This window comes from Brachyhypopomus gauderio, chromosome 8 (genome assembly GCF_052324685.1).
Source record: "Brachyhypopomus gauderio isolate BG-103 chromosome 8, BGAUD_0.2, whole genome shotgun sequence".
In the NCBI taxonomy this organism is placed as follows: domain Eukaryota; kingdom Metazoa; phylum Chordata; class Actinopteri; order Gymnotiformes; family Hypopomidae; genus Brachyhypopomus; species Brachyhypopomus gauderio.
Genome location: NC_135218.1, coordinates 5,792,557 through 5,816,797, shown reverse-complemented (window position 1 = coordinate 5,816,797; position 24,241 = coordinate 5,792,557). Strand labels below are relative to the sequence as shown.

General features: G+C 42.2%; 2 protein-coding genes across 2 annotated transcripts; both read left to right on the top strand.

Annotated features, from left to right (window-relative positions):
- Window positions 1-486: 486 nt before the first annotated feature.
- arl8ba (ADP-ribosylation factor-like 8Ba) lies at window positions 487-7,927 on the top strand. The gene is made up of 7 exons (XM_077014020.1): window positions 487-716; window positions 4,499-4,579; window positions 4,692-4,765; window positions 4,953-5,046; window positions 5,137-5,204; window positions 6,709-6,779; window positions 6,898-7,927. Exons 1-7 carry the CDS (start codon window positions 594-596, stop codon window positions 6,945-6,947), a joined length of 561 nt encoding a protein of 186 aa, XP_076870135.1. The 5' UTR covers window positions 487-593; the 3' UTR covers window positions 6,948-7,927.
- A 648-nt stretch (window positions 7,928-8,575) lies between these two features.
- edem1 (ER degradation enhancer, mannosidase alpha-like 1) lies at window positions 8,576-19,790 on the top strand. Its single transcript, XM_077014019.1, is given in 13 exon segments — window positions 8,576-9,222; window positions 11,324-11,396; window positions 11,812-11,915; window positions 13,739-13,910; window positions 14,212-14,395; window positions 14,481-14,655; window positions 14,844-14,964; window positions 15,462-15,569; window positions 15,571-15,633; window positions 15,846-15,919; window positions 16,045-16,141; window positions 16,941-17,102; window positions 17,516-19,790. Coding segments are annotated over 13 exon segments (1,884 nt in total). The 5' UTR covers window positions 8,576-8,761; the 3' UTR covers window positions 17,606-19,790.
- The last annotated feature ends 4,451 nt before the right edge of the window (window positions 19,791-24,241 follow it).

Below are 24,241 nucleotides of genomic sequence, written 5' to 3'. Positions count from 1 at the left end.
TGACACTAGGGTGCAATCCCTGTATGCTATATATGCCCAAATGTGTCAAACGTTTTCACATTACTTGGGTAGAAGTATAGATACTAGGGTTGTAAAATACTTCTGTAGAAGTTGAAGTATCAACTACATTTTTTTTCACTCAAGTGTAAAAGTACTGGTTTCAAAACTACTTAAAGTATATAAGTAAAAGTAATGTAAGGGGGAAATGCCATTAAGGACAATATAGACACTGGATGACAAAACGATGATTAATGAAGCTTGCGTTTTGAATGTAGTTTTAATAGCTAGTTATTAAATAGTTTTTACACACAGTTGATCATATATAGCGTAATTACATGCCTTTGGTCATCGTTCATAACACATTACACATTTAGTGCAAGGTTTCTCACCTGACTTTCATCTCACTGTTGCAAAAAAAAGCCCAGAACAATCCCAGAATGCAATGCAGCCCAACGCTAATGAAGAGTCCCCGGCGAGCCCAGCTGGGTCACGTGACCGCGGGCTGCGCCTTCCAAACATTACGTTGACACCCGCTAGTACACAGATTCTGCCGAAAAGAAAAACACCAAAGACTTGTAACTCTTCGATCCAAAATGTTGGCACTCATTAACCGTTTCCTAGATTGGGTCAAGTCCCTCTTCTGGAAGGAGGAGATGGAGTTAACTCTTGTTGGACTTCAGTATTCGGGGAAAACCACGTTTGTCAATGTGATAGCTGTAAGTGTTTTCATCGCCCTGCTCGTAGGACGGCTAAGCTAGCCTTCCCCATCTCGCCTAATAGCGAGATACTCACCGGGCCACACACTTCCCCCCAAATAATACAACTAGCTACATAGTCGTATGAATATTGGTTATCTATTGTCCGAGTTTCTCAAATATTTAGCTAGCGAAGTGATAGTAAACGATTGTGACAGTGAAGTGAATGATTGTGACAAAAAGTGCCTCAGCCGGCTAGCAGTGGCGCGAGCCGGCTAGCAATGGCGCGAGCGGGCTAGCAATGGCGCGAGCCGGCTAGCAGTGGCGCGAGCCGGCTAGCAGTCGCCTTAGTTGCGATGACCAACTAGAATAGCTAGCACGCTAGCTAGGTTAGCTGACATTCTACCTTCGGCATTAACATCGTAACTATCTAAAATATCTAATTTTTTGCATGTTGCGATGGTATAAAATGTGTATTCCCATCAGACTACATGTGTAAGTTAAAGTTATAAGCGTTAACTGGATGTATACGTATATATGAGAGATGTGTAGCTACCTCAGAATATTCACCAGGGCATAACGAATTAGCCAACTAGCTGGTATGGCTAGTTAGCTAGTAGACTCCAGGAATATATTAACTATGTTAATAGAAAACAGAAACGACAAAGTTTAAGCCAACGACCTATCCAAGCTGCTGGCTATGTAGTAGCCATTTAGATGGCTGTAACCATGGACTTCCAACCCCGCTAGGTAGCTAGGCTAGGTAGTTAGCTAGCTGGTTAAAGTGATACTATGTGGTCAATATTTGTATCTGTAACGTTTGTTGAACGACATGCAGCTTATATATAAACTTCACATCCTACTGATGTCCATCTCATTAGTAACTGCTAAGTTGTCTAGGAAGAATAATTCGCATCGACTCTATCATCATCAGGTATAGCTGGGACACTGCACAGCTAACACAGAAAATGATTCAGCTGGAACCAAATCCTGTATACAACTAAGTGCAGTTCACATGATCTAAACTAGATCATGTGTGGTGAAGTCCCTGGTGTTCGGCCTAGCTGGCTGTGAAACGCTTGAGCTCAGTTTCCAGTGGCCTTGGGTCATTCCGTTTGATTAATTGTAGCATTTTCATGTGAAACATGAATCTGGTTTTCTGGAGCACATGTTTAACACGTTTTACTAGTCTGTCTAGTAACCTGTGTGCAGGCAAACAAACTGAATTGATATTTTGACACATCAAGCATATAAGTAATAGCCTATGTGGATTTTAAAAATCCTCATGCACACAGTACACAGTAATAGCATGACCACTATTACCTGCAGCAATATACTTAATAAAGGGAGGATATCTATCTTTTTAGGATGAAAGTCGATTGTGTGTTGTAAAAACGGACTACTTCCCTTTTTAGCTGTGTCATGTAGAAATGCGGATAGCTGATGAAATTATTTGACAGCAGCCTTGAAGTGTGACCTTTTAAACACCCAACTCCATGCTTCCTTTTTTGTGTCTGGGCCTTCTGGTACTAAACTTCAAAAAGACAAAAAAAAAATCATTGGACATCTCAAAATATCACCACTGCTGCTTTGATCAGCAGTTTGACAAGTCATGAATTCTAAAAAAAAATTCTTGAATGTCTCTTAAGTGTCGATTTACTTTGCTAAAGTGTGTTTAAAATGGGTGCTCTGTATGCTTAAAGTTTTGTAAGAAGTAGGTGAAAGTTTAGAAGAACTTTGTAACTTGCTATGATTTGCTTAGACCTGAAAGTCACGATTAGCCTAGACTCTGTGTTTTGGCATAGTAGTAGTCGTTCAGTAGTACAATCATCTTTTCAGAACACTAACAGAAATAATAAGCCAAGTGTAATAGGGAGTTTTCCTGCCTTGTGTGTGTGGGTTTGTATTTGTGTGTCTGTTTACGTTGTGGTAGTAGATGGTGGAGTTTCTCTTAGTCACAAGACTTCCACTTCCACTTAGGCCTCCAGGTCAGGTGACATCTGTGATCATGTGGGGCGGTGATCATGCTCTTTATCAGTTGTTCAGCAATAGAAGCAAAGCTAATTCTGACATATCATTTAATCATAAATCTATGGTTTCAGAAGAGATGTAGAGATGTTCAGAATTGCAGTGAAGTACACTTGAGTTTCCAGAGAAACAGGATGTTTTGGGCAGAGAGGCCCAGAGTCCCCCAGAAAACCTTTTGTGATGTTCTCGTAAGCCAGAATATACTGGAACAAAAGGGGCGAGTGTCATCATACAACAGTACGTATATGAACCAACGTGAATTTTGCAGATACTTCATGAACTTGTTCATGGGTACGGAGCTGTAGGTGTCTGTTTCTTCTCAGGATGAACACAAAAAGCCAACTCCATGGGCAGTAAAATACTGCATGAACATCACTGCAGAATAACTTCGCATTAACAGATTTTGAGTTTTGCTGTTTGCTTGTTTCTGTATGCTTTGAGGTTTTTTATGCAAGCCTTGGAAAATTATTAAAAAAACAAAATTTTTTGACAAGTTAACATCTGCAGATTTGAGTTTTTCCTAAATCGGCAAATTGAATGTACTTTTACTGGCAGGTTGTCTTCACCTGTTTTAACCCAGAGAACACAATATCGTTATCTAATCAAGAACCCTCATCTCTATTGGTTTTCTGCAGTTTGTCTTCTTGCAAAGATATTGGCCTTTGCCAAAACAAAATTGAAAAAGCTTGCTTGATTTGATTACTTTTCTGATGCTCAGGACTTGGCTATTGCATAGCATGCAGGTTTGTATGGTAGGATAGATTTATTCTACATAAAGTAGGAGGAGCTGTCTTGACAACTATGAGGAAACTGGCTCAGTTAAAAGTTTTAAATGCTTTTGCATCACTTTTTTACAAGTTGTTTTGAATTTACCAATAAGCCTTTAGTTCACATTGCAATGCTATTTTGGTCATTATACTACAAAAGTCATGCCAAAAAAAGATGAAAGATACATGTAGTATCTGTATTTATATTTAAACCTATATTATATTTAAAATATAATGCTTATATAATATTTTATTGTATTTAAAATAAAATACCCATGTTGTGTAACAATTTAACTAGCATTGATTACACAATTGAATGCAAGTTCAGTTTTTTTATAAAAAAAACTGGTAGGTGTAATTGTTACTGTTAATAAACAAATATTACAAATATATTTTTAATATTAAAATGAGGCTTTAATGAATGGGTCTAAACATATTTCTGAACCTTTACCTAAACGTATTCAAAAACAACAATTTCTGAACATCATATGTCAAAGCCACCTTAAGATGCTGGTGTTCAAATTACCCGAGTTACTGGATTTTGAATACTTTAACTCCACCTGTCATTTGACTTTTCTTGTTCTTTTGGTCTGTGCAGGCACCAATGAGTATTAGGCTCCATATTAATCTTGCTACTAAGTTTGGATGAAAAGGATGTAGAAATGAAGACATGTTTAATAAATGAAGTAAAGTAATGAATGCAGTGCGTGAAATGCCGTTCTATACGTTTGTCACTTTACGCCCTTTGCTTTCACGCATGCGGCATTTGGCGGGCACTCCTATCCAGAGTGGCCTACGTATTTATCAGTGTAACTGTAATTATGCATCTTGGGAGTTGAACCCATGACCTTGGTCTGGTGGCACACTGCTCTACCAGTTGAGCTGGTAATAAGTATAAAATAGTTTTATATAGGAGCGGGAGAAACAGGTCAAATTGTTAAGGTGCCCTCTAACCCTCCGTGCCCCACACATCAATACCGTATTAATGTTCCTTACTGTCTGTTTTAGTCAGGGCAGTTCAGCGAAGACATGATCCCAACAGTTGGATTCAACATGAGGAAGGTCACGAAAGGAAACGTCACAATCAAGGTACGGTGTCCCGTGTCCTGCCGTGTGGGCCAAGTCATGTGAGTCTCAAATGAATGAAGACAGTAGTTGAATTATGTGTGGTGTAACTTCACTCGATATTGATGTTGTGCAGATCTGGGATATAGGGGGACAGCCCAGGTTTAGGAGCATGTGGGAACGATACTGTCGAGGAGTCAACGCAATAGTGTAAGTGTCTGAAGTTCCGCTCTAACGCGTTGGAGTAAATGCTGGTTATTTTCTGCTCTTCAGTCATGTGGTTTGCAATATGACTAGCAGTGTGGCAGTAATGGCACAAATATGTAGCGTACAGAGGTTGTCGCTCAAAAAAGAACCCATTACATAGATTTACACATCATTTTTCCTCTTTTAAAAGGTACATGGTGGACGCCGCAGACCGAGACAAAGTAGAAGCCTCCAGAAATGAGCTGCACAATCTGCTAGACAAACCACAATTACAAGGAATCCCTGTACGTCAGAGACACTGAATTTCTAAAGTACATCAGAGCTAAAATACCACGTTACATCTACTGAGCTAATACATGTAACGTTGTTTTTAGGTATTGGTACTTGGTAATAAGAGGGACCTACCTAATGCGCTAGATGAGAAACAGCTTATTGAAAAAATGTAAGTACCTGAACTTTTTTTCCTTTACATTTAAAGAAGGTTAAAGCATTGAAGTGCAACATCAAAGCTTTTTCTTAATTTACAACCCTCCCAGTCCACCTTGCCACCTTAGACATAAACTGTAGAAAGAGTTTTTATCTTCAAAGTATATTAAATATTACAGTTTAATGGTTATAAAAGTGATAAATGTTCTGTTAGTGGAGATGTGCATGTCTTATACCTTTTCAGCAGACTTGAACTTAAATGTAACAAAGCTATTCTGTCCTATTGGATTCTGAGCCTTTATAAATCAAAGGCAGGATGTGCGTTTGTGGGTGAACATGGGTAAATGGGTAAACATGTTATGAAATCATTTTGCTTGTTTATATGTACATTATGGCTTTACAACATATGAAAATCATTCATCATTGGCACAATATTGGCCTTTGTGATATTGGTAACAGTGAAGTCCACACAAAGTTTCTTTTTATTGTGGGTTGTCAATACTCTGAGCTGTCTCACATATTCTAAATGAATGAAAGATCTGGGGGTCTTTAATCACAGCATTCACGTGATTCAGCAAATGGAAACAAGACAGTTCAAAATAACGTCAGCTCATTTTTAAATATGTTGTGTCAGTGGCTTACAAGTATTGAAATATATAGCAAGTAATATCGCAGGTGTAAAATGTGGCTGTTATCATGTTCATCATTTTTGCATGTCGTGCAAATGTAACACATGGACAGTGAGAAAGATGATTATTATAGATTATTACAGTTATTTATAGATTCCTACAGACGTGGCCACATGTCTGTCCCTGTTTTGTTGTGTGACTGAGTCATCAGATGTTTCAGTAGTAAAAATATCTTCCAAAAGGGGGATTCCTCCGTGACTGTATTAATCTGATAACCTGTAGCAATACTTAGTCACATTATAGAGCATTGAACCATATTACTTGAAATGAGAAACTGACTCAGAATTTCTGTGCACGTTTCTCTCTGGGACCTTACAATTGCTGCCATCTACAGGACACTTTGAAAATGATCAAAGCTCCTGTACGAATGTGAACTTTTAACCTGGTTACAACTGAGAGCTCACACTAATAGTCATAGTTGTAATAATAATGATAGGCCTACATTGAGTACTACTTATAGTAGTATGATGACAGAAATGAAAGTATATGTTTTATCTTTTAAATCTATCATGGAATTATTGCATGGACTGTTTTGTCCACCCTGCAGAACTGATGGATTTTTAAGAAAACAGTGCTGTCAATACATTTTTACAAAAAGAAACCATGGATCACTGCAAACATTAATGTATAAACAACTAGAAACATTTGTGTCTGGCATTTATCAGGCGCTGTTATCCAGAGCTTAACTGATACTAATTGCCTGAACTGTTGCAGTAATTCAGATTGGCTCACCTAACTGTCCTGGTGATGGCAAATCCCAGAGGGTTTTCTGGCCCAAATGTATTACTATAGAGATACAAAAACATTTATGAGCTCTGTGGTTTTTGTCAGGAATCTGGCTGCTATTCAAGACAGGGAGATCTGCTGCTACTCCATTTCTTGCAAAGAGAAAGACAACATCGGTAAGTCACCCTGTAGGTCGGTCCTGAGGACCTAGGGCAAACTTTCTTGGCTCAAAATAAATTGGCGTTGAATAAATGAGTCATTAGACTGTGCGTTTGTTCTTCTCGCCCCCCCCAGACATCACTTTGCAGTGGCTCATTCAACACTCAAAAACACGGAGGAGCTGAAACCACCGCCCCCTCTGCGTTCCGGCTTCGCCCGCTGCCATGTTGCTCACGGCCCGTCCTGCTCACTCTGTGAAACTGTACAGTCGTCTTTCCTGCGGTCCCATCGCACTACCCCTCCTCTTTTTCACAAGCATCCTTTTGTCTCGTCACAACCAAGAGCTCGTAAAGTCCCTATACCGCCACGTTCGACACTGTCATCTGCAGAGCAGAAGATCCCTTGTCTGCTAAACTAAGAAACTTAAATGGTTTCTTCTCTGTGATGGGATGTAACAGTCTGTCAGAAACCAACTCCCAACCCTATTTCCAAAAGTCAAGAGACAATAAAGACTATCAGATAATGTTCTGCCTTTCCCAATTGGTATGTCAGGTATTGCTCATGTGAGAGTGTAATTATGTATGACTGTTGCTTCTCTTTTGTTTCTCTCTCTGTCTCTCTCTTGTTGGCCAAAATGTTTCTCCTGAGAAAACAGTATATAATATTTAACTGAAAGGAGCGATTAATTAAGCCGGCAATCAGCTTAACAGGTGTGTGTGTGTGTGTATATATATATATATATATACACACACAAATGTTGATCATGTAACATTTTTACAAAGGTGAGCAGAAATATATTTAAGTGAATGTATGGAAGGTTTAGGCTTAGTTTTCCTTTATCTGGGTGATGTCCTTGAATGGTGTTGGTAAGAAGGGAGACGGAGTGTGCGGAATTAAAAGTGCCTTGTGCAGTGTATCTGTCTCTCTCTCAAGTGAAACAGTGTGCCAGGTGTGCCTGCCTGGAATTGGGAGGAAGAAGACAAACCTATTCAAAAATGAAAGAAATGAAATAGGCATGCTTTTAAAGTAGATCATTGTACCATTGTCATTATCGACATAATCTTTGCTTTGATATCTGTGAAGAGGCAAAAATATTAGAAACCCCACTATTATCAATGCACTTTTGTAAATATGAACCAATAAATAAATAATTGTTGACATCTAACAGTTTGTGGTTGTTTGGATTTGTCTTGGTTGTTTGGATTGTTATAAACAATATGAAGAACAATTAAAAAGCGTTTTCATTGCAATTAAGAGTTCTGCAGTGTCTTGGCTGTACCCAAGACTGCACTCCCTAAATGGAGATGTGTGTCCCTTATTTTTGATGTTACGATCACCTGGGATTGCCATTACCAGTTTGTATCCTGTATCTAGTTTTGTCATTCCCCCACTGACTTGTTTGATTCTGTATACTATTAGTTTCTCTGCTGTCTTTCAATCCAGCCCTTTCCAACGATTGGCAGGATTTCTCCATAACAGCTGCTTCCACTCTTTGATTTGCTGACTGTACACACCATGGAGGATATATATTATCCTCCCGTGATGGTTCCTGTTACGCCTCATTCTCACCCAATTCTGGGTACTGTTGTCTCTAAGTAACTTCATCACCTGGGGCCAACTTCCTTGTATTTTGTTTCTTTCTTTAACTTTTTGTTCTTTTTTTCCCAAAGTGCAATGTGTTCGCTAACGAGAGGACCTCCGCCGCGTCACGTGTGATACTTGTGGCTCCCTGATTGGCCTAAAAATCACAGTTTCGTTTCAGCGAGCAGCTTGCCACGACAGCCAGGCTCACGGACCCGCGAAGACTGACACCCGCACGAGCCAATCACGGCGTCCGCAGCGACGACAGCCGCGGCGCACCAATCAGGGACGAGAACACAGAAGGGCTGGGTTTGTTGACAGGAACCGCAGCTCGCTGTGGAAAACGGAGGAGATTTGAGCTTCGACAAGTCGAGAAAAACACCTGAATTATGACTTTTAACGCCGCTCGCAGGCAAAGATGCAATGGAGGTCAGTGGTAGTGGGTCTGGTTGTGCTGAGGCTGGCCCTGGGCTGCGTGGTGTGGCTGGCGTTCGGACTGGGACCCAGCTGGGGCTTCAACTTCCCCCTCAAGTTCAGCTTCAACCTGCACAAGATGGAGCTGCTCAATAACGGAGACCCGGCCTCGCCCCCCACCACCACCGCCTGGACCCGACACCAACACCCGGGCCAGCGCCAGGACACCTGCTCCAGGGTGAATGGAGACGGGCCACGGAGGTCGTACCTGAGCTTGTTTGACGGCAGCAGGGACCAGTACGACAGGAGGTATGGGTCCTTCTCCCACTCCCTCAGGGTGAAGATGAGGGCCATGGCCAGAGACATGTTCTACTTCGGCTACGACAACTACATGAAGTACGCGTTCCCCGAGGACGAGCTCAACCCCATAGACTGTGAGGGTCGAGGACCAGACGTGAGGAACCCGTGAGTTACTGTCTAGGGTGGCCAGTGCTAGCTAACACACCCAGCTAGGGTAGTGTAGTACCTCACACCTGTGTTGGCTATCTAGCTGTCTGTCTAGTACCTCACACCTGTGTTAGCTGTCTGTCTGTCTGTCTAGTACCTCACACCGGTGTTGGCTATGTCTGTCTGTCTAGTACCTCACACCGGTGTTAGCTGTCTGTCTGTCTGTCTGTCTAGTACCTCACACCTGTGTTGGCTGTCTGTCTGTCTAGTACCTCACACCTGTGTTAGCTGTCTGTCTGTCTGTCTAGTACCTCACACCTGTGTTAGCTGTCTGTCTGTCTGTCTAGTACCTCACACCTGTGTTAGCTGTCTGTCTGTCTGTCTAGTACCTCACACCTGTGTTAGCTGTCTGTCTGTCTGTCTAGTACCTCACACCTGTGTTAGCTGTCTGTCTGTCTGTCTAGTACCTCACACCTGTGTTAGCTATCGGTCTGTCTAGTACCTCACACCTGTGTTAGCTGTCTGTCGGTCTGTCTAGTACCTCACACCTGTGTTAGCTATTTGTCTGTGTGTGTCTGTCTGTCTAGTACCTCAGACCTGTGTTAGCTATCTGTCTGTCTGTCTGTCCAGTACCTCAGACCTGTGTTAGCTAGCTGTCTGTCTGTCTGTCTGTCTGTCTGTCTAGTACCTCACACCTGTGTTAGCTATCGGTCTGTCTAGTACCTCACACCTCTGTTAGCTAGCTATCGGTCTGTCCAGTACCTCACACCTGTGTTAGCTGTTTGTCTGTCTGTCTAGTACCTCACACCTGTGTTAGCTGTCTGTCTGTCTGTCTAGTACCTCACACCTGTGTTAGCTATCTGTCTGTCTAGTACCTCAGACCTGTGTTAGCTATTTGTCTGTGTGTGTCTGTCTGTCTAGTACCTCAGACCTGTGCTAGCTATCTGTCTGTCTGTCTGTCTAGTACCTCAGACCTGTGTTAGCTATCTGTCTGTCTGTCTAGTACCTCACACCTGTGTTAGCTATCGGTCTGTCTAGTACCTCACACCTCTGTTAGCTAGCTATCGATCTGTCCAGTACCTCACACCTGTGTTAGCTGTCTGTCTGTCTGTCTAGTACCTCACACCTGTGTTAGCTGTCTGTCTGTCTGTCTAGTACCTCACACCTGTGTTAGCTATCTGTCTGTCTGTCTGTCTAGTACCTCACACCTGTGTTATATGTCTGTCTGTCTATCTAGTACCTCAGACCTGTGTTAGCTATCTGTCTGTCTGTCTAGTACCTCACACCTGTGTTAGCTATCTGTCTGTCTGTCTAGTACCTTAGTCCTGTGTTAGCTATCTGTCTCTCTATCTGTCTGTCTAGTACCTCAGACCTGTGTTAGCTAGCTATCTGTCTGTCTGTCTGTCTAGTACCTCAGACCTGTGTTAGCTATCTGTCTGTCTGTCTGTCTGTCTTGTACCTCAGACCTGTGTTAGCTATCTGTCTGTCTAGTACCTCAGACCTGTGTTATCTATCTATCTATCTATCTATCTATCTATCTATCTATCTATCTATTTATCTATCTAGTACCTCAGTTAGATGTGTGAGTAGTTAGTCACAGCCTTTTGACCTGTGCTATCTATCTATCTATCTATCTATCTATCTATCTATCTATCTATCTATCTATCTATCTATCTATCTATCTATCTATCTATCTATCTAATACCTCAGTTAGTTGTGTAAGTAGCGCCCCTCAAGAGTTAGAGTTAAGCCTCTCTCGCCTGTGACATTGTAGCTGTCCTATGAAGGTAAAGTGGTTGTGATGATTCATTGGTTTAGCTAGATGCTATGCATAATCTGCATAACTACAGTATAGAGAATTATTGATATGGTGTAAATGTAAGCGGATATGAAATTATTGTTATGAAGAGGAATATAAAATCCACATTTATGGGATTATAGATGTGCAGTGTAGGCTGAACGCAGAGGTTAAGTGTGAAGCGTTGTCTTGAATGGCCGTAGCTTGTTACAAAGAAGTGTGACTGTTGGAGGTAGGACAGTTAACTAGTCATAGCCCAAGAGATTAAACCCATACTGTCAGGTTCAAACATTTTATTTGCATTTAATGTATTAATTTTAGGTCAAACATCAACATCAATGACGTCCTTGGTAACTATTCCTTGACGCTTATTGACACCCTTGATACATTGTTGGTAAGTAAAGCTTATATCTTCTATAAAAAAAAACATGTATGACGTATTTCCCACGAGATCAATGTATTAAAATATAAGGCACTGGAGGACCCAGGAACTCTTTATTGAAATTGAAATGCTGTTGATCTTGGAGTAGATGCCAGGTCACGTTCCCAATGATTCCTTCCTTCTGTAAACTGTAGTTAAGTATTTACATTTAAGTTTCAGTGTTGTTCATTTTGATCACTGGGACTCAGTGGCCCAAATAAATTAATCCAACGAGTGATGACACACATGAGACTGCAGTGTTGGGATTACCGGAGAAGCAGAGTATGAGATATAATCTGTACAGCAGTCCAACATTGAACCCTTTGATGGTAGTCAGTGAAGTTTGCTTCAAACTTTAATGGACATGGTTGTTTTACTGGCTGTGAAGGTGCTTGGGAATGTGTCGGAGTTTCATCGGGCTGTCAGGCTGGTGATCGACACCGTCTCCTTTGACAAGGATTCTACCGTGCAGGTGTTTGAGGCCAACATCAGGTAGAGAATCCACTGCACTCTCCTCCCTTTAGACCTTTCTCCCCAAGATCTACTGTTTCATGGGCAGACCAGAGTAGAAACAAAGTCGTTGGCTTGCTGTGCCTGTTGATGTTTCTAGAGCTTCGAAGGGTCCAGTGCAGATAAAATTAAACTGCAATCATTATATATATTTTTTTTCATGGGGGCATTTCGACTTCACTTAAGGTAGAGGTAGAAAACATTTGACTTTGGATTTAACTCGAGATGGTTTTGCATCAAGCTGCTAGCCAATTACCCATATGAAATGAAGAAGCAGCCTGACTTTCAAACACACCTACGTTCATTGCCTCACAAGTCACCACATTCTAATTCAAGCGTACTGGTATTTAAAAATAAATTACACAAAATAAATTCCCCTCTCTATATACGAAGATGTAATTATTCACTACTTAAAACATCTCGAAGTTTGCACAGTCAGATCAGATGCAGGTTCACTGTGAACGTGTCCATAAAAGATGACACTGAATCTCTAAAGACGTGGATTCATTGTTTAGCTGCCACTCGGGAGAACTCACTGCATCCACGGAGAGACCCTGCATTCTCATACAAGACATGTGATGCTAAGGTGTTAATCTGCTGAACGGGTTTTTGCATTTACATATAGTCTGTTTACATCTGGCATTAATATGTAATTTATATCCGGATTGTATCTGGATTTGCTTTGGCTAGATCTCAAAGATTATACTGTTTACTAAAACGCGTCTGTGTTGTGACCAGATGAGATCTCATCTTAATTTCCCATGAACATAAATTTTTTTTCTTTCTGAAACCTACTGTAAACATAGTTCCTTAAGGACTATTACAAAGTGTATCATAATTTATACAAAAAGATAATCAGTTCAAAAGCTTATGAAATTAATTCACAATCACTAAGTCTTCCTAACTAAACATATTGATATCCCTGAAGTTTAATTGAGTTGGTGTTGTGTTGTGATGATTAATTGTTCCATTATTTTTCTGAGCACTGTATTGAAAGATCTGTCACTGACCACTCCCAAATGTGGGTCGAATATTTACGTGGCTTGTCATGTGGTCAAGTGGAATCCGAGCATGATCCGATCACCAAAACTACATTTTAATGCAAAGAGCAAACGGGCACATCTGGGTTTCAGGAGGTTGCTTCCATGATGGACGGTTCTTCTGAGCGCCCCTGTGCAAACCTCCATTAGCTGTGGCTTCTATTTGATCTTACAGGCATGATTTTTTTCTTGAGGATGTGTCTTTGACCACTTTTGTACCAGTGACCTGTGTGTTAATCTGGTCCTTTTTACCTCAGTGAGATGACTTGCGTTATTACCAGGACATAGAAATTTGCAATGGGGCCTGGGACAGATATCGCTTACCCTTACATGAGTATATTCTGCATCTTTAAAAGGGGACATTGCAACCAATGTGTATATTACTAAAAGTTTATGTGAGTTGTTTATTAGTTCAACATAGTCAACATGTGTTTAACTCTGTTCAGACCTGATGCAATAGCTACATTAATGGGTGGTAACTTTTTGATTTCCAGTGGCAGTGAATCGCTTTTATAGCAATAACAGACAGCAGTACATTCAAAGGCTTCTGAGAGTTGACATACTTGGATAGCATAAATGTTTGGTGCAGTTTGTGTGGTTGTTCTGGTAAAGTAATGGCTCTTTTTACACTTTTGTCGCGCAAAAGCCTACAGCTTTGCCACAAGCCCTGACCCGAGGACTGGTTTTACAAACTGACCGAATGACCAAACGAATCGCACCCCAACCACAAAGGCCTCCTTGTCTTCCCCTCACACCCTTTCCCAGGATCCTGGGCAGTCTCATCTCGGCCCATATTCTCCTGACTGACCCTCGCCACCCCTTTGGAGACGTGGGCTTGGAAGGTTACGATAATGAGCTACTACGTCTGGCCCACGACCTGGCCGTGCGGCTGCTGCCCGCCTTTGAGAACACGAGCACGGGCATCCCCTACCCCAGGGTCAGGCACTCTCTTCATATCCGCTCTTCTGCTTATGTGTCCTATGTCTGTTACTTTAGGCCTTCATCATTTATGGGGCTTTTTGATGCTTAAAGTTCCTTCTCATTTTAGGCTTGGTCCTTACAGTATTTTGACTGGAATGTTATTATATTCATATACATACACACACTGTGTGTGTGTGTGTGTGAGGGAGCAAAACATCTTGCTCTGCTGTGCTCAGTCTGTTCTTTCCTTTTCCTCCAGCCAACCTCATGTTTTTCCACTGACTCCTCCGCTGGCGTGCTTTGCTTTACGTGTGCAGGTCAACTTGAAGAGCGGCGTGCCTCCCGACAGCATCAACGAGACGTGCACGGCGGGGGCGGGCTCTCTGCTCGTCGAGTTCGGCATCCTGAGCCGCCTGATCGGTGACTCGACCTTCGAGTGGGTGGCCCGACGGGCCGTGCGGGCCCTGTGGAGCCTGAGGAGCAACGAAACTGGGCTGCTGGGTAAATGCCCCCGCCCCAACACCTTTCTGCCCTGTTTGCCGTGTGAACTGCCCATGTTTCGAGCTGCGTTCTGCCTCCATTTCAGGGAACGTGGTGAACATCCAGACGGGCCAGTGGGTCAGCAAGCAGAGCGGCCTGGGCGCGGGAATGGACTCGTTCTACGAGTACCTGCTGAAGTCGTACATCCTGTTCGGGGAGAAGGAGGACTACCGGATGTTCATGTCTGCCTACGACAGCATTCAGAGCCATCTGAGGAGAGGGTGTGTGAGAAAATAGACATTTTCCATTGCGGTACAGTTATCTCAGGCTGAGGTTGAGAATTTGACATGCTTAGATGTGTTGTCATAAAAGCCTAATCAACAGTTGCTCCTGTTTTAAGCAAATGTGCAAATTGCACCTGTGGCTTTGTGAGGTGCGTCTATATGTGTGTGCGCATGTGTTTCTACAGGAGAGAGGCTTGTAATGAAGGAGAGGGGGACCCTCCCCTCTACGTAAATGTGAACATGTTTAACGGACAGATCATGAACACCTGGATCGACTCTCTTCAGGCTTTCTTTCCAGGCCTACAGGTACATCATGGCAAAGCCCTGCCCAGGGTATCCTCCATTCCACATCTAGCTCGCTTTGAACCCGCTCGCACCATGTAGACTAACCTGACACTGGACACGACTGCAGTGTCTGTGTTCCTCTACACCAGCATTTATTTGAGGCCCACCAAACGGTTTTTATGGTTTTTGCTCTGCACCATTTCCCAAAATGTGAGTCAGCCTGCAGAGAACATTACATATCTGGGTTCTGGGTTATGGGAGCAATGTGCACTGTTTTGTGGCTGCCTTCTGTTTCCTATGCGAGTGCAAAATGCAAATGAATTCCCTGAAATTCTGTTCTCTGCCCACTTCTTTGCAAATCGACAGTAATCGTGGCTCCTGACGTTTTTAGATTAGTTTTTTTTGGGGTTTTTTTTTCCCTTCTCTTTAAAGGTTTTTGTGTCAGTTCCCGTATAACAAAGCCCAAGCTGACCTCATGAATAGTCCTCCACACCTTTTCCGCCCCCCCGTCTTCTCAGGTTTTGGTTGGAGATGTGGAGAACGCCATTTGTCTGCACGCCTTCTACTATGCAATCTGGAGGCGCTTTGGGGCGCTGCCAGAGAGATACAACTGGCAACTCCAGGCCCCCCGATGTCCTCTTCTACCCTTTAAGACCTGAGTTAGTGGAGTCCACATACTTGCTCTATCAGGTATAGACACCCACCTTCTCTCTCTCTCTCTCTCTCTCTCTCTCTCTCTCTCTCTCTCTCTCTCTCTCTCTCTCTACTCTCTCTCTCTCTCTCTCTCTCTCTCTCTCTCTCTCTCTCTCTCTCTCCTCTCTCTCTCTCTCCTCTCTCTCTCTCCCTCCACGAGGTCAAGGCCTACGCTTTCATAAACCGAGCTTACTCCTCCCTTTTCACAGGCCACCAAGAACCCCTTCTATCTTCACGTTGGCATGGACATCCTTCAGAGCCTGGAAAAGGACACCAAAGTGAAGTAGGCAGGCCGCTATGCGTTGGGTTCGGTCTGAAGCTCCCGGGCCACCGTCCAACCCTGTTCGCTTCAGGATTTATATGTCTTATCAGCTGCACGACTGTTAATTGTGAGAGTGCTGTGTGCAGATGCGGCTACGCCACTCTCCATCACGTGGTGGACAAGTCCAAGGAGGACCGCATGGAGAGCTTCTTCCTCAGCGAGACTTGCAAGTACCTTTACCTGGTATGGGCTCCCATTACTAAGTACATTTGTGAAGGCAGCATGTATAGACGTTACAGTTTTGCTAATAATACCGTTGACCCTTCTGCAGAATGTGTGACATGCCAGGCTGCTGGGAGGGTCTGACTGTACACCACTGTAGAGAAGCAGAATAAACTATAACAGAATAAACTAACTAAACAAAAAAAAAAAAGTCGGGCAGGGGCGTGTCTATTGACATTTAGCAACTGTATCGTGTGTAATAATTTTAACAAGCAAATTTCTCCCTTTTCCCTGATAACTTAAGCCTCAAGTGAAGATCGCCCAATAGGAGAAGAGTTGAGTGACATTCCTGTTGGAAAGTCCTTAACTTTGAGCTCATGTGGCTAAACAGAGAAGTCCTGCTTTGTGGAATAATCCCATCCCCCCCCATTTAAAAATGTTTAAAATGGCCTTCATGTTTGGTGTCTCTTTCCACTACTGCTTTCCCTGCCAATGTTTAAACTAAACATTTGATGTGTGTGTGTGTGTGTGCGAGCAGCACTGACTGTACCTGAAGCATTAATGCATTACTATGTTCCTACAGTTCTACAAACAGAGTGAATGTTATAGGAGCAGTAAAAGTTGGAACATTTCTTGAGGTCACTTTTTTTTTTTTTCGTCTAAAACTCCCCATAAACTGGATAGACTTGGATTACAGAGTTAACAGGCAATGTACAATATTAACCTGTAACCCAAAGTCACTTGCGGGTCATGTGTTTTAAGTCTGATGCAAAGGCGGTGTGTCCATAGCCCATGGCTGGCTTGTGTTGGTCTTCTGCAGCTCTTTGACGAGGACAACCCCCTGCACAAGACTGGGAGCAGGTACATTTTCACCACAGAGGGCCACGTCGTGCCCATAGACCCGCGCTTCAGGGAGAAAAGCTGGGAGGAGCAGGTCCCTTGGAAGGAGCCTGTCAAGGAGACTCCAGCCAACATCAGTAATGTGAGAAAACGGTTAAACGTGCACTCTAGTGCTCACTTGTAGTGTTTATGCAGTGAACACCATATCAAGTAATAGATACTTGACAATGTGCCTCCATCTGTATCTTTTTGTTTCTATGCACATTTTATCAGTGGCCTAAATTACCAACACTAGAGAAATCTACTCTGCTCTTAGGATCACTGTCCCAGTTTCCTTAGATTAAATTGCAGTACTTGTAGACTATCCCCACTATACTCCGGTCACTTATTTAGTCTTAGGCTTAACCTGGATTAGGGAAACTGGTCCTAGACTCCTGAGAGCAGAATTACAACATTTAACGATGTTAAAAATGCTACAATCCAATAACACAATGTTCATATTCACTAGTCCTAGTTGATGGACTTTCCTTCTGTCTCCATTTCTGTTGCCTGTAGTGTGAACGTATCCCTGAGGAGCGACGCTACGCACTTCCTCTGAAGAGTGCTTACATGAGACAAATCGACCACATGGTGGGCCTTTCCTGAGCTCAGTGCTGCCCCCCAGAGGCCAGGAGGCGTTGGCACTAAACCCTCTGGAAGGGGACCAGTGAGGCTCTCCAAACTGAGAAAATGTTTAGACTTCTGTTTGTGTTGTCGTTTGTTTGCACAAAGTTTTCGTTTCGTTTAGGGGTTTTTCTTCCCATTGAACCTCGTAAGAAATTTATAACAAAAACATATTTTGTTATTTTTTTGGTGGTTATTCCAGTCATCTCGTGTTGCTGCTACATTCAGGGCAGGTTTGTGTTACAAGCCAAACATTCAGGGGAGGTGACGTGACTCTTTAAGGAATCTTTATCCCAAAAACAACAGCTAATAAGGCTAGTAGTAAATGAAGGCTCGGAAGGACCCAAGTCTGAGTTTCTTCTACTGTTAGTCACTTTAGTATTTTGTAGATTATTCCTTTTAAGTAACACTTGCCTGAGTGTAACCCAGTGTTATCAGGTGTGGATGAGTTTCTCTGCTGTTGAACCCCCATTCAGGGCTGGTGTCCTGGTGCTCTGGTGACCGTGTTCTTCAGTCCAGTCTTTCCCAGGAAGAATACACATTTGCCCGGCAATCAGAAACACCGAAGACACGGTACGGCTGTTCTGCGAGCTGTCATGGAACAAGAATGTGCCTCTGTGTGTCCGAGGATTTGGTTTTTAATTAAGGACAATACATATTCACACTATGTAATTCCATGTTTTATACTTTAACTTTTTTCTCCCAGTGCCATTTTTTTATTCTTACAAAGGGCTCCGCATAATTGCTGAGTAGGCCTTGCATCTGCATCCTGGAGCAAGATTAAGCCTGAGCTTCCTGATAAACTCTTCCTACTCTTTTGTACCATATGCCTTCCAGGAACGTGGACATCACGCACTGTTTACAGAACATTCATTCTCTTGGCAATACTTGGTCATTCTGGGTTTGATCTGGTCCTTTGCAGCTTGGTTTAAGTTGCACAGCCACAGGCCTGACGAGCTTCTCAAATTTCCCTTCTCCTATGCAGGTGCTTCAGAGTGTTCTTTTTGTGGCCACCTCCGTGATTTTTTTCTTTTTTTGGGGGAGGGGGGGGTTGTCTTACTATAATCTAGTTTCTGAAGAATATTAAACAATTAGGCAGATCCTAAAATGAAACTGAACATTAAACATTGCATTCACGCATGTCCTTGAATTATTTCCTTTCCCCTTGAATCCTATACAGCAAACATATGGTCATAATGGTTATGGAGTAGAAACATTCCTGGGGTCAGTCCCTTGTGCCTTAAATAGGAATCTGTGGCTAGTCCTCAGGATCAACTGCATACCTTTCTCTCATGCCATATTCATGTTTGTCAAAATAAAAGCCATATGGTGATATTTGTTCAATATTGAAGGTTGTGTTTGACATGACAAACATGGAAATTGTTAAAATGATCACTGATGTAAGTGGGTTTGTTTTTTATTATTATTTAAACAAAGCCATTAAAAAGGGATTGTGGTGTTCTTAAGGGGCTATCGATCAACATTTTTGCAGAGAATTCAGATCCTGTAATATTAAAAATTGTCTTTTGGGGCTAATAGTTATCCTTGATTGATTTTTATTTGAAGAGTTGATTATCATGTTGATTTATTTATAATGATTCCAGGGCCATCCTAAAAGCACTGTTGGTTACCAGTGATTAAAATTCTTATATAATATTATAATAATTGTAATAAATATTATTCTTCTCAAGATTATAAATGCAATCCTGAAATTGCCATATAATCTAGAATCACATTATCAAAATTCAATGATTTTTCAAACTGAAACCCGAATTTAACTGATTTTGTTTTACCATATTGGCATGGATGACTACCTTGAAGCTGCAACATCAAAACAAAAACTTTCAGTGCTGTTTTATTGCACTTAGAATTGGAATTCAAAGTGACGCATAGCCAAAGATTAGCAAATTTGAAGTTGAACTATTTCTCAGAATTCTTTATCACACTAAAGAGAAACTCAGGGATAATTGTACATCATCTTTCTGATATAGGCCTAATTCTAACACTTGTGTTTGGCGATGTGATAAGTGAGTAGCAAAAGCATAACTATCCGCATGCTTAAGACCAGCTCTGTGGAGGAGAGCTCGTGTTGCACAAATATTTGAGGATCAAAATAATCTGTGATATTATGTATAAAGATGTTATGAACAATAAACAGTTTCTTCAATTTCTGTTATTTCTGTGATTATTAAAGGAAACAAACTACTCACAAAGTTTGTGAACGACCCAAACATAGTCATTGTTTTCTAAAAAATAAAAAAATAAATAATTTTTGCATGAAAAGATTATTTATTATTTGCATGTAAATAATTGCATGAAAAGAGTGTAATTTCTCTCTCAAAAACGGGAAATCTGCCAAACGCAGAAGTATGTGGTAGTTAGTATGGAGTATATGGAGTAGCCCAGGTCCTTATGCAGAAAAGTACACATCTCCACCACCATGCTTCACATCTCCACCACCATGTTCACATCTCCACCACCATGCTTCACATCACCACCACCATGCTTCACATCTCCAGCACCATGCTTCACATCTCCAGCACCATGTTCACATCTCCACCAACTTGCTTCACATCTCCACCACCATGTTCAACACTCCACCACCATCTTCACATCTCCACCACCATGTTCACATCTCCAGCACCATGTTCACATCTCCACCACCATGTTCACATCTCCACCACCATGTTCACATCTCCACCACCATGCTTCACATCTCCAGCACCATGTTCACATCTCCACCACCATGTTCACATCTACACCACCATGTTCACATCTACACCACCATGTTCATATGCTTCACTGTTGGGAGGTGGTTATTCTATTTAATATGCCAAACATGGTGCCTGTAATTGTGGCCAAATAATAAAATTTTGGACTCATCTGTCTAAACAATGGACTTTCAAGAAGTCTCTGGTGTGACCAAGTGTTCTCTGGCAAAGTTTAAATGGACAACTTTATTCTTTCTTGAGAGCAGAGGCTTCCTTCTAGAAACGCCCATGAATGCCACGTGTATTGATTTTTTGTACATTTATTCCTGATGAGGTCTGCAACTCTCTGGAGATGATTTGTGGGTTGGTCTTTACCTAATTGATTAGGTAAAATTATTACTTCCTGCTTTCTTGCTGTTCAGACGCTTCTCTGCTAGCTCTGTTTGTTCTGTACAGTTATTCATTTATTGTTTGTGTTATATTTACAAGTTAAAAGTTATTTTTACAAGTTAAAGGGATTCATTACTCATTACTTTACTAAGTAAGCTTTTTAAAGATTCATCTATAAAGGATCGTTTAGCACTTTTGATGTGCTGACAGTCTGACTGTGAGTGAGCTGTTTTTTGCGCCTCAACCTTGTGAGTGAGTGGTTTTTGTGCACTGTTTCTATCGGCGGCTGGTATTGTTCTTAGCTGTGAAATACCTGAACTTGCCAGAACTTCTTGGGTGTCAATTTTGCATTTTAGAATTTTTATTTGGATATTTGAGCCTTGTGTGCCTTTGAGCCTTGTGTGCCCGGTGCTTTTGATATTGTTTCGATTATGGATCACACTTCCATGTCATCTATTTGCTCTGAGTGTATCAAACTGTCTCAGAGGGTTGCAGAACTTCAGGAAAGAATCCATACCTTACATTCTATAAGGGAGAATGAAGAATATCTGGACTTGATTTTCGCCACACAAACTGCTGATAAAACCATCCCAGTGACTGGCAAAGAGACGTCTCTCTGCATTGTCGCCGGGATGTACTGGGGGCAAAGCCTAAGCTCATCTTGGCCTCAACTCCCAATCCAGTTAACAACAGTAATATGTGCTGGACTCTTGTTCGGGGGAAGGAACGCAGCAGAAACCAGCACAGCAGCGGTGGCAAGCAGCCATCTCCAGAACAGAGCATTCTTTTAGATAACAGATATGAAGCTCTCGCCTCAACTGGAGGAGCAGAAATCGAGCAGTCTCACCACAACATACTGCCTCCCTCTCCAGGACATCAAGGACATCAAGCACACCCCAATCAGCATCAGAGAACCAACTCCAGTCTGGCTGCTAAACAACAGCATGCAAATAACCACCAGGCTGCCAACCGTGTTAGCTAGCAGCATGCTAACAAGCATGCTAAGAGTCTTTGCTATCAGTGCGGCCACACACGTCCCAACCACCAGCTTGCAAACCATGCCATTCGACGGCTAACTAATAAGCATGCTAATAGGGTTAGCCATCAGGGTGCCGCCGAGGCACCAATGGTGAAAGGAGACGAGGAACACCTCCACAGCCCAGAACTCTGCTGATTGGGGACTCAGTCATCAGAGATGTATGGAGCCATTGACGAAACTTTGATTTCATAGGTAGGGGGGACACAAATGTGCAGGGGACCCCCCCCCCCCCCCCAAATTACGTCCGTGTATGGAGCATCAGTATTAAGGCCTTTTGCTTTCCTCATGTTATTGTCTGTGAAGTGATAGCCATGCTTCCACGCATATTGCATGAGCATCCAGCTACGGAAAGACTGATTGTACATGTCGGCTCTAGCGATGTTTACAAACAACAGTCTGAGATTCTGAAACAGGATTTTAACCATCTGCTTGACATTCTGGGGTTTTCCCAGTCTGAAGTGTTCATTTCTGGACCGATACCAACTGCACATCGGGGCAATGGTCACTTTACCAGACTGCTAGCTCGCTACAGCTTGTGCACATTGGAAGGTAAAATTCATTTACAATTTCAACATTTTTTGGAGGTGTCCTGAGCTTTTTAAACCTGATCACATACACCCTAACAAGGCTGGGACTCAAAAGTTAAAGTAAATCAAATAAATGACACTTTTCAGTCTGGTTTCAGAGCTCTCCACAGCACTGAAACAGCACTAATTAAGGTAGTAAATGACTTGAGATTGAATGAAGATGCAGGCAAACTCTCAGTCCTTTTTCTGCTAGACTTTAGTGCTGCTTTTGACACTGTTGAGCATGAAATACTTCTTGATCGACTACAGATCTGAGTAGGCCTTAGTAGTGGCTTAGTCTTAGGCTGGTTTAGATCGTATCTAACTGGCCGTGATTACTGTGTTGCCTTAGGTACCTCTTCATCCACACATCAAAAAATAACTTGTGGCATCCCCCAAGGTTAAATTCTTGGGCCTTTACTGTTCGACCTATATATGTTTCCATTACCAAACAATGTGTTAAGAACCTGGGCATCACTTTTAATAATGAGCTCAGCTTCAAATCACTTATCATGACTACATGCAAGACATCTTGTTTTCACCTTCTAAAAATTGCTAAGGTCTGAGATATGCTCTCTCCTGCTGATAGTGATAAACTTGTCCATGCATTTATCACATCAAGGCTAGATTATTGTAACGCTGTTCTATCTGCTCTTCCAAAGAGCTCTATTTCTCACCTACAATGAGTTCAGAACGCTGCTGCAAGGGTTCTGACCCACAGGAGAAAGAGAGATCATATTACACCTGCACTCCACTCACTGCACTGGTTACCTGTCAGCTTTAGAATAGATTTTAAGGTTCTGGTGATGGTTTTGAAATGTCTTCATGGTCTTGCCCCTCTTTACCTCAGTGAAATGATGGTTAGATATGTTCCAGTCAGGTCTCTCAGGTCTTCAAACTGTAATCTACTGGTGATTTTCTTTTTGTCTTCTTATCTTTGCTTAATTTTTTTTATTTTATTTTGTAAAGTACTTTGAGTTGCATGTATGTATGAAAGGTGATATACAAATAAAGATTATTATTTTTCTGGTGCTGAAAGTTTTGATTCCAGTCACTTACATGACAACAGGTGAATAAAATTAAGCACCTAGGCATGCAGGCTGTTTGTACAAACATTTGTGAAAGAATGGGTCGCTCTCATGAGCTCAGTGAATTCCAGCGTGGAACTGTGATAGGATGCCACCTGTGCAACAAATCCAGTTGTGAAATTTCCTCACTCCTAAATATTCCACAGTCAACTGTCAGCTGTATTATAAGTATTATATTATAATGGAAGTGTTTGGAAATGACAGCAACTCAGCCATTAAGTGGTCGGCTATGTAAACTGATGGAGCAGGTCAGCGGATGCATCATAGTGTGAAGAGGTCGCCAACTTTCTACAGAGTCAATCACTACAGACATCCAAACTTCATGTGGCCTTCAGATTAGCTCAAGAACAGTGTGCTGAGAGCTTCATGGAATGGGTTTCCATGGTCGAGCAGCTGCATCCAAGTCATACATCACCAAGTACAATGCAAAGCGTCAGATGCAGTGGTGTAAAGCACGCCGCCACTGCACTCTAGAGCAGTGGAGGTACATTCTCTGGAGTGATGAATCACACTTCTCCATCTGGCAATCTGATGGACGAGTCTGGGTTTGGTGATTGCCAGTATAACAATACTTGTCTGACTGCATTGAGCCAAGTGTAAAGTTTGGTGGGGGGGGGGGGGGGGGGGGGGGGGGGATTATGGTGTGGGGTTGTTTTTCAGTTTAGCTCCAGTGAAAGGAACTCTCAATGCTTCAGCATACCAAGACATTTTGGACAAGTCCATCCTCCCAACAGTTTGGAGTGGACCCTTTCCTCTTCCAACATGACCAGTGCACAAAGCAAGGTCCATGAACTTGATTGGCCTGCGCAGAGTCCTGACCTTAA